Here is a 9,993-nt window from a genome sequence, read left to right on the forward strand (position 1 = left end):
GTGTCCCCCCCCTCCTTCCCCTAACAGGGAGCCACCCCCAGGGCCGTCCCTCCCTCCTGGAGCCTGATTTAGGGCCTGACGCAGCGGTTGGTGTCACTTGGTGGTGTGACACCGGGGCTGTGCTCGGTGCCACTCCGCCACCACCTCCCCTCCCAGCCCCCCCCCCTATTTGTTTTTTTTTTTGCCCCATTTCCCTCTTTTTTCAGCCAAGAAGATGGCGCAGCCCCCAAAGCATTGCGGGAGCAGGGCGCACATGGGTGCTGGCAAAGCCATCGCTGTCCTCACCTCAGGAGGGGACGCACAGGGTAAGGAGTGTCCTGTCCCCAAAACCCACCCCGTGGGATTGCTTTGGGGGTAAAACAAGCAGAAATGGGGCTCGCATGTTCTTGAATCTTGCTGCTTGCTGCCAGTTGTGTTTCCTTGCAAGGTGTGTTTGTCCCATGTGTTTTTGTGGGGGGGTTCCTTGTGGTGTTGTGTGGGGGCCAGGAGGGATTTTGTTACAGCTGTCGCTTTGGAATAATGTGCAATGCTGATTTTTCCAATAATGATGTGCAGCAGTAATTTGCAGTGACGTTTCCCAGTGGCGATTTGCTGTAAGCGGGGGCAGAAGGAAACGGGAAAAGAAGATAAAATTTCAGACTTTCAGGCAGCATAAAGGAAAACACTAAAAAACAATGAGATTTTGCCCCAAAAATACCCAGACGGAGCCCAATCCTTGCTTTCTGCCTGCAGGCCCTGGGAGCGCAGGGCTGGGGGGCTGTTTTGCTTCTCCGCCACCACGCCGTGCCGCCAGCTGTCACCGTCACGGCATCACGCGGCCTCAGTGCCCTAAATGTCAGCAGGGCAAAAATAACCTGCAGCTGCGGGGCCAGATCTGTGCTGGTGGTGGGGGCTGGGGGGGGGACGAGGCACACCGGGAGCTGTGCAAGCTTGGAGTCGGGGAGGAGGGGGGGGACATGATGGCTTTTGGGGTTCATCGTGGCTTGGGGACGCCGGTGATGCTCTCCTCTTTCTGCAGGCATGAATGCGGCCGTCCGTGCCGTGGTGCGGGTGGGCATTTACACCGGTGCCAAAGTCTACTTTGTGCATGAGGTTGGTGCCCCCTGCCTGGATCCCCCCTCCCCGAAGCCCACGGGGACCCGGTGTCACCACCGCCATCTCCCCCTCAACAGGGCTACCAGGGGCTGGTGGACGGCGGGGACAACATCAAAGAGGCCACATGGGAGAGCGTCTCCATGATGCTGCAGTTGGTGAGCCTGGGGGGGGGTGGTGGTGACACGGGGGGGGGGGACACGGGGTGCTGCCACCCTGACCTTCTCCGCTGTAACCCAATGCCGTGGGGGCAAAGGGCCGAGCCTGAAAATAACCCGACACCGGAGCCGCTGGCTGGCGGGGACACGGCGCCCATTTCGGGGTGCGGGTGCCCATTTTGTTTGTGTGGGGGGGGGGGGCTTTGCCCACAGGGTGGGACGGTCATCGGCAGCGCCCGCTGCCAGGACTTCCGCACGCGCGAAGGACGCCTGAAAGCCGCCCGCAATCTGGTGAAGCGCAGCATCACCAACCTCTGCGTCATCGGCGGCGACGGCAGCCTCACCGGTGCTGACACCTTCCGTGCCGAATGGAGCAGCCTCCTGGCCGAGCTGCTGAAAACGGGTATGGTCCCTCCCTCCCTCCCCCCCCAAAATTTCCCCCTGTTGAGCTCGTAACGCCTTGCTTTAAGCCCATTCTGCACCGTAACGTGGGTTTTCCCCACTGGAAATAGCAGGATTTTGAGGCAGTTTTGTCCCAAAAGGATGTTTGGTGGGGGGGACGCAGTGGGAACGGGGGGTCCCAGCCCACTTCCCCCCCTCTTTTAGGGGGGATCACGGCGGAGGAGGCGAAGAAGTCGAGCTACCTGAACATCGTGGGCATGGTGGGCTCCATCGACAACGACTTCTGCGGCACCGACATGACCATCGGCACCGACTCGGCGCTGCACCGCATCATGGAGATCGTGGACGCCATCACCACCACGGCCCAGAGGTGACACATCCCCACCCCACACCTCAGGGAACCGGGCAACCTGCGTCCCTGCTCTCTCCATGGGGTGTAACCGAGCTCCGCATCTCCTGCAGCCACCAGAGGACGTTTGTGCTGGAAGTGATGGGTCGTCACTGCGGGTACGTCCCCCGCGCTGCCCCCAGGGTCTGCCTCCTGATGAAACAGGAAGGGGAAAAGCCCCACACCGCCTCTTTTTCTGCACCCCCAGCTACCTGGCTCTCATCACCTCCCTGGCCTGCGGTGCCGACTGGGTCTTCATCCCCGAATCCCCCCCTGAGGATGGCTGGGAGGATCACTTGTGCCGGAGGCTCACGGAGGTGGGGAGGGCTGCAGCGGCGTGCCCTGTGCCTGTCCCCATCCCCACTGTATCCCTGTACCTGGCCCTGTGCTTGTCCCCATCCCCACTTCATCCCTGTACCTGGCCCTGTCCTTGTCCCCATCCTCATCTCCATCCCCACCCCTGTTTTGTCCCCATCTTGGACATCGTCCCCATTTCCTTCCCTGTCCCTGTTTTGTCCCTATCCCCATCTCTGTTCCCATCACTGTCCCCATGTTCATCTCCTTTCCTCTCCCTGTTCTGTCCCCATCTCTATCACCGACCCCATCTCTGTCCCTATCCGTATCCTGATCCACATCCCCGTTCCCACTGTCACCCCCTTCTCCCCCAGACCCGTTTGGGTGGCTCAAGGCTGAACATCATCATTGTGGCCGAGGGCGCCATCGACAAACACGGCAAGGCCATCACCTCTGACGAAGTCAAAGACGTGAGCGGGACGAGGGGACCCCCATTTCTGCTCCCACTGTTGGTCCCAGCAGAGTTTGGGCACCCCATCCCCACGCCAACCCTGCTGTCTTGCAGCTGGTGGTGAAGCGTTTGGGCTACGACACCCGTGTCACCATCCTGGGCCACGTGCAGCGCGGCGGGACGCCCTCCGCCTTCGACCGCATCCTGGTAGGCAGCTCCATCCCTCCTGCGCCCATCCCAGCTGAGCAGGGCCGTGGCGACACCCCCATCCCTGTCCCTGTCTCTGCAGGGCAGCAGGATGGGAGTCGAAGCCGTCATGGCCTTGCTGGAAGGGACCCCCGACACCCCTGCCTGCGTCGTCAGCCTCTCAGGGAACCAGGCCGTGCGCCTGCCCCTCATGGAGTGCGTGCAGGTGGTGAGTGCAGGGTGGGGGGCGCGGAGCAGCGTGGAGCCGAGGTGCAAACTCAGCTGCTGCAATGCAAACCTGGCCGGTGCAGCACAAATGCAGCACAAATGCAGCCATCGCAGTGCAAACCTGTCCACCTCTGCTCCCCGCAGACCAAAGATGTGACAACGGCGATGCATGAGAAACGCTTCGATGACGCCGTGAAACTGCGGGGCCGGTGAGCATCCACAGCTCGGCCCCCGTTGGGGTCACGGGGGTGCAGCCATCCCCCAGCACTCCCTCATCCCCTTCTTTTTCCTCCCTTTCCCTCCCCGCTTTCCCAGGAGTTTCCAAAATAACTGGAACGTCTACAAGCTGCTGGCACACATCCGCCCGCCCTCCACCAAGGTAAGGAGGTGGGACGGGGTGCGGAGGGGGGGGCGCAGTGAGCCCCCCCCTGACGCTGCCCCCTCACCCCACAGAGCGGTTACACGTTGGCTGTGCTCAACGTGGGCGCTCCTGCTGCCGGCATGAACGCGGCCGTGCGCTCCACCGTGAGGATCGGGCTCATCCACGGGCACAGGATGCTGGCGGTGCACGACGGCTTCGAGGGGCTCGCCTTTGGGAATGTGCGAGGGCAAGGGGGCGCAGGGGGGCGGGGGGTGCGGGGGGAAAAAGGGGACGCGTGGGGGAGAGGAAACACACGGGGAAAGGGGGTGCGTATGGATAGGGAAAGGTGATGCGTGGGGATGGGAGCGCACAAAGGAAGAGGAAGCACAGGAACGGGGGTGCGTGGGGATGGCGGCGCACAGGGAAAGTTGCAGCCCTAAAAGCTGTGTGTGATCCTAAAAGGGATCCCTACCCAGTGGGGGGGCTTCGCATGCCCCACAGCCTTGCATGCGTGGCGGTGCTGTGACAGCGACGTGCTGCGTGCTGAGGGCGGTGCACATCAAAACCTTTTGCCTCCCAACCCAACGTTCTTAGTGCTGCTTTCCCCCACTCCTCTCTCCCGGCCAGGTGGAAGAGATCAGCTGGGATAAGGTTGGCGACTGGACAGGTCTGGGGGGATCCAAACTGGGGACGAAGAGGTAACGCTGTCCTGTGGAAGTCTGGGTGCGGGGGCCCAAGCGAAGCCCACCCCCGGAGGCTTCACCCTCCCACGCTTCGGCCAGGACCTTGCCCAAGAAATACTTTGAGGAAATCAGCGCCACCATCACCAACTTCGGCATCCACGGGCTGATCATCATCGGGGGCTTCGAGGTGGGTGGGGTGGCAGGGGGCTGCGGGGCACCTCGCTGTGCCGTGCCCCTCACCCCCCATTCCCGCAGGCCTTCGTGGGCAGCCTGGAGCTGATGGAAGGGAGAGCCAAGTACGACGAGCTCTGCATCCCCATCTGCGTCATCCCCGCCACCGTCTCCAACAACGTCCCCGGCTCCGACTTCAGCATCGGCGCCGACACCGCCCTCAACACCATCACCACAGTGCGGCTCCTGCGACCCCCCCGCCGCGCACAGCTTACAATTAAACACCCCCCCCTCAACCCAAACCCCTTCCTCCCTTCCCGCAGACCTGCGACCGCATCAAGCAGTCGGCAGCGGGGACCAAGCGGCGCGTCTTCATCATCGAGACGATGGGCGGCTACTGTGGGTACCTGGCCACCATGGCGGGGCTGGCAGGCGGTGCCGATGCTGCCTACATCTTCGAGGAGCACTTCAGCATCCATGACCTGCAGGTGGGGTCCCAAAGGCATCGCCGTGGGGCTGGGGGGGCTGCATTTCTCCCTGCTTGCATCCCCAACCTCCAACCAAGCATCACCGCAGGGATGGGGGTGTTGCATTTATTCCCACAGCACTTCCAAAAGCCAAGCCTTGAACTTCTTTTTCTCATCCTTAGATCAACGTGGAGCACTTAACTGAAAAGATGAAGACGACAGTGAAGCGCGGGTTGGTGCTCAGGTAAGGATGGGACCATGGAGGGGGGTTGGGTTGGTGCTCAGGTAAGGATGGGACCATGGAGGGGGGTTGGGTTGGTGCTCAGGTAAGGATGGGACCATGGAGGGGGGTTGGTGCTCAAGTAAGGATGGGACCATGGAGGGGGGTTGGAAGGGTCCATCAGCTGCTGCAGCCGCCCTGAGCCCCCTCCTGCTGCCTCACGCAGGAACGAGCGCTGCAACGAGAACTACACCACCGACTTCATCTACAACCTGTACACAGAGGAGGGCAAAGGCATCTTCGACTGCCGCAAGAACGTACTGGGGCACATGCAGCAGGTACGGCCGCGCTGTGAGCTCCCAGCAGAGGGCAGGAGCCCCTCGGTCACGGCTCCCCCCACCACCTGCTGCCATTTCCCCCTCCAGGGCGGCACCCCGACCCCCTTCGACAGGAATTTCGGCACTAAAATGGGCGCCAAGTCGGTGGCTTGGATCACTGGCAAGATCAAGGAGTGCTCCCGGCACGGTGGGTCCCGCGTGGGCAGAACCAGGGGGCTCCCATCCGCATTTGCAAAGCCCCCTCGCCTTCCCCGCAGATCACAAACCTCAGCTCCCCCCCAAGCCACGCACGCGTGCTCACGCTTCCCGCTCCTCTGTTTCAAAGCGAAGCACCGCTGCTCTCTGCGCGTTCTGCTGCCCCCCCCTGGGGAGGCCGCGATGCTGAACCCGTTCCGGGCGCTCCTTGCAGGTCGGATCTTCGCCAACACAGCCGACTCGGCGTGCCTGCTGGGCATGCGCAAACGCAGCCTGGTGTTCCAGCCCCTCACCGAACTCAAGGAGCAGACAGACTTCGAGTGGGTGCCCGCCGTCCCCCCCCCAGCACCGCCGCAGGAGCGCCGCGCCGGGCTCACACCGTCCTCTCTCCAACCCCCCAGGCACCGCATCCCCAAGGAACAGTGGTGGCTGAAGCTGCGTCCCATCCTGAAGATCCTGGCCAAGTACAACATCGAGCTGGACACCTCGGAGAGGGCACTCATGGAGCACGTCAGGCAAAAGAGGGTCTCGCAGGAGTACAGCATGTGAGGGACGACCCTCTGAAAGACCCCCCCCAAATCCCCCGCAGCATCTTCACTTTTGAAAGAGCAGTTTTGCCGAAAACCGAGGGTTTTCTCAGGGTAATTTCGGGCTGGTTTAGATCCAGCCAGGTGTTTTATGGGCTTTTGAGAGAGCAAAGTGTTCCGCGAGCGGCTCGCGTTGCGGCAGGACGTTGCGTTGACCTGAGAGCAGAGTTCAGGGCTGTAGGGCATCACTTTAGTTTGAAACTCAGAATTGTGACGCTTCAATAAAGCAGCACCGCTCCGTGGTGGTGACAAAAACACAACCTGTGCTCAGGCTCCCCATGCTTCACACAGCAGCCCTACGAACACAACCTTACTTCCCCCCCCAGGGTAATTACCCGTATTTACCCTCCTCACCTCCCCTCTGGGAGCTCGAGGCAGGTCTCCCCGAGGATTCTCAGGTGAGAACAGGGCACAATTCTGCTCCCGCTGGCTGTGCAACACAAAACCTTACAGAGCGTGGCTTGCAAGGAGCCTTTTATTTCTGTGGACGGAAGCCGGGGACGGATGAGACACAGGGCAGGCAGCGGCTCTGCGTCCTCAGCTGCAGCCCTGCGTCCTTCCGCCACGCGAGGAGCTGCTGCCCCTGCCTCCAAACACACACACTGCACACGTATCAATAAAAGCAGCCCTGGCGTGGTGAGCTGGCAGTGCAAAACCAAACCCAGAACTTGGATGGGTTCTCGGACGGCAGATCAGAGGTGAAGCCCTCGCTCAGGACCACCCTGTGCTTGTGACAGCAGGGAATAGTTTCCTCTTTTTGCAGGAGTTGTGGCCAAGTTTGTGATGAGGGGGCAGCGAGGGCCCTGCTCACTGCTCAGGCATCCATCAGGGCACTTCCTCACTCCCCAGCCCTCACGCCATCAGTGCCACGAAGGGTTTCCTCCTGCAAACAATGCAGTCCCTAGGGCTCCCCGTCTTCTCTCTTTCCCTAAAGCGCTGATTCTCCCTGAATACATCCAAAAAAATGACAGACATGGGAGAGAACAAAGCTCTGCTGGGTGCCAGCAGAGGGGTCCCATGTCTGCCCTGGCGCCGTGTGCAGCAAGGAGGCCGTGGGTGCTCGCCCCAGGGAGCAGACTCACATGGCACGTGCTCACCCAGCGGGCCTCTCCTCGAGTCCTTCAGAAAGAGGAGGTTTCTCCGTTTCCCCAAGGCCTACCCCAACGGAAAGAACAGGTGAATGCAGCAGCTGGGATGGAATTCACCATTTGTTAAAGGGAGGACAGTTCATTCGACGAGGCTGAAAACGCAGAAAAGGAGCTCGCAAAGGGCAAGAGCTGCAGGCAAGGAGAGGAGACGGCGCCCGTCGGTGGGTCCCGCTGTCCATCCAGCGCCCGCCAGTTAACACAGCAAGCAGGATTCGCACCCACGGCCACCCCATGCCTAGCTGAGGAGCAGCACGTACTCCTTCAGGCAGGTGGGCAGGGGCAGCTGCTCCACGGCCTCGGGCAGGAAGCGCACGCCCAAGCTGCGGCGCACGGCGTAACGCGACAGGGTCTGCAGAGTGCCGGGCGCCGAGCAGAGCAGCGTGAGCTTCTCACACAGCTGCTGGTCCCTGCTCACCTCCCAGGGCATGCTGCCGTTCTTGCGCAGCTCAAAGTGTCCGATGGCGCGGTGCAGGAGGTCGAAGCAGGAATCCTCACGCTCCGTGCCCAGTCCCCGCACCAGCAGCGCCACCAGTCGCGAGATGGGGCTCTGCCCTTTCAAATTCACCACCCGCACCTCGGCCCCGAAGTCGAGCAGGATGCTGACGCTCTCCAGGTTGCCCTTCATGGCGGCCCAGCTGAGCGGCGTGTCGTCGTTGTAGTCGCGGGCGTTCACCAGGGCGCCGTTCTCCAGCAGCGCGCGCACGCACTCGGCCGTGTTCTTGAAGGCTGCCCAGTGCAGCGGCGTGTCCTTGTTGCCATCCAGGGCGTTGGGGTCGGCTCCGTACTCCAGCAGGATCTCCACGCACGTCTCGTCCTTCTCGGCCGCGTAGTGCAGGGCTGTGCGGTTGTAGCCGTCCAAGGCGTTGACCTGCAGGAGTGGGGAGATGCAGGGTGACCGAAAGCAGCAGGGCACAAAGCCCCCCCCCACCTCCACCCCCTGCCCTGGGCTCCTCCCATCACACGTCCAGGCCCCATCTGTGGCTCTGAGCACCTCAAGGCTGGGGCACTCACAGCTTTCTGGGCCTCACTGCCCTCTCAGTGAAAAACTTCTCACTGACATCTAACCTAAATCTCCTCTCCTTTAATTTAAAGCCATTCTCCCTTTTCCTATTGCTGCAACCTGCCCACCTAAGAAGTTGTTCTCCCCTGTTGCTAAGCTTCTTCTAAGCATTGGAGGGTCTCCCCAGAGCCTCCTCTTCTCCAGGCTGGACACCCACAGCTCCTTCAGCCTTTCCTCATAAGAGGCATTCCAGCTCCTGAGCATCTTCATGGCCCTCCTCTGGACTCTGGTCACATTCCTCCACAAGATGAGAAAATAAAGCACACACAAGGTGGGGGGTGCAATCTACCAGCTGCCAAAATTTGAGCAGGAAACCTACAGCACTTAACGCCTCTCTCAGGCTTTCATCAAAAGTCTGTTTCCAAGCAGGTACACTTAAAATCTCAGGCAATAACACTACCGAAATGCTGGAATTGCTCCCATGCTCATGCAATACACCTTCATCCAGACCCATTCTACTCTTTTAGAGAGCAGAGCAGCTGCCACCAAGACAAAGCACAATTCTGGCAGCGCTCAGAATCGATGGTTCCACCTTGCTAAGGAAGCACAGAGTCCAGCACCACGACACCACGGCTCCATTCCGAAGAGGCGTTTACCTCTGCTCCTTTCTGCAGCAGCAGCTCCACACAATCGGCGTCAGCCACCATGCAGGCGCAGTGCAGCGGCTTCAGAGTGCCATGCATGCAGTTCACATCCGCGCCCTGCAGAAACACGGCGGGGTTAAGAGAGTACGGCCACCCGTGAGTCGTATCGAGTCGTATCGCCAGGCGGCCAAAGAAAAACTGGTCCTGTTGGCCAGCAGGGCGCGCTTCTGGCTCGCAGTTACTCTTTTCCGTGCCCACCCGCTTCTGGTGGGGAAACTCTCTCTTATTCCCCCCTCACCGACTCTCCCCGACGCAGCTCCACGCCGTTCCCTCGGGCCCTGCCGCCGTCACGGAGAGCAGAGCTCAGCGCCGCCCCGAGAGGAGCTGCAGGCCGACACGAGGCCTCCGCGCAGCCGGCCCTTTATTAACGGGAACGGTTCGGGACGCCCCCACCGCTCACCCGTCCGATCAGATCCTCCACGTTGTCCCTCGGAAAGGAGCGGATGGCGGCGATGGTGCGGATGAGGCGCTCGGACAGCGAGTATTTGCTCTGGACGCTCTGCATGATGTACCACATCCTGCGGGCCGCCCGCCCGCCCGCCGCCGCCGCCCCGCCAGGCCCGGCCCTGCCCCCGAGCCCCGAGCGGTGCCGGGGCGGGGTGGGACGAGGGGCAGCGGATACCGGGGGAGGGAGGAGTTCTGTACGGAGTTGGAGCGGCCGGAGCGCGACGAGCTCCCGGAACCCGGGCCCGGAACCGGCGCAGATTCCGCAAGGCCGCTGGAGGCGGAAGTCGCCGCCGCTACCCGGAAGTGAAAGACGAACCCGGTCGCGCATGCGCAGGAGATTCCTAACCTCGCTCCGCTACCCACTTCGCCAATCAGCGCGCGGTGCCCCTCTAAGCTCCGCCTTCCTATCAGTTCCGCCCTCACGATCCGAGTTCCTCCAATCGCCAGGAGCCGGCCCTCGCAATCCCCGCCCC

At 61.7% G+C, this 9,993-nt stretch overlaps 2 protein-coding genes across 2 annotated transcripts; one reads left to right on the forward strand and one right to left on the reverse strand.

Annotated features, from left to right (window-relative positions):
- The first annotated feature begins 206 nt into the window (after positions 1–206).
- PFKM (phosphofructokinase, muscle) lies at positions 207–6,481 on the forward strand. Its single transcript, XM_048928556.1, has 22 exons — positions 207–305; positions 1,019–1,092; positions 1,173–1,250; positions 1,464–1,653; positions 1,857–2,022; positions 2,115–2,159; positions 2,249–2,357; positions 2,709–2,804; positions 2,900–2,992; positions 3,075–3,200; positions 3,344–3,408; positions 3,515–3,578; positions 3,653–3,799; positions 4,188–4,258; positions 4,343–4,430; positions 4,499–4,651; positions 4,738–4,902; positions 5,064–5,125; positions 5,328–5,439; positions 5,527–5,626; positions 5,849–5,954; positions 6,036–6,481. Exons 1-22 carry the CDS (start codon positions 215–217, stop codon positions 6,181–6,183), a joined length of 2,349 nt encoding a protein of 782 aa, XP_048784513.1. The 5' UTR covers positions 207–214; the 3' UTR covers positions 6,184–6,481.
- A 114-nt stretch (positions 6,482–6,595) lies between these two features.
- On the reverse strand, positions 6,596–9,808 carry ASB8 (ankyrin repeat and SOCS box containing 8). Its single transcript, XM_048928578.1, has 3 exons — positions 9,474–9,808; positions 9,026–9,130; positions 6,596–8,237 (listed from the first exon to the last, which is right to left on the reverse strand). Exons 1-3 carry the CDS (start codon positions 9,588–9,590, stop codon positions 7,605–7,607), a joined length of 855 nt encoding a protein of 284 aa, XP_048784535.1. The 5' UTR covers positions 9,591–9,808; the 3' UTR covers positions 6,596–7,604.
- Between the last annotated feature and the right edge of the window lie 185 nt (positions 9,809–9,993).

Source organism: Lagopus muta, chromosome 28 (assembly GCF_023343835.1).
Source record: "Lagopus muta isolate bLagMut1 chromosome 28, bLagMut1 primary, whole genome shotgun sequence".
In the NCBI taxonomy this organism is placed as follows: Eukaryota; Metazoa; Chordata; class Aves; order Galliformes; family Phasianidae; genus Lagopus; species Lagopus muta.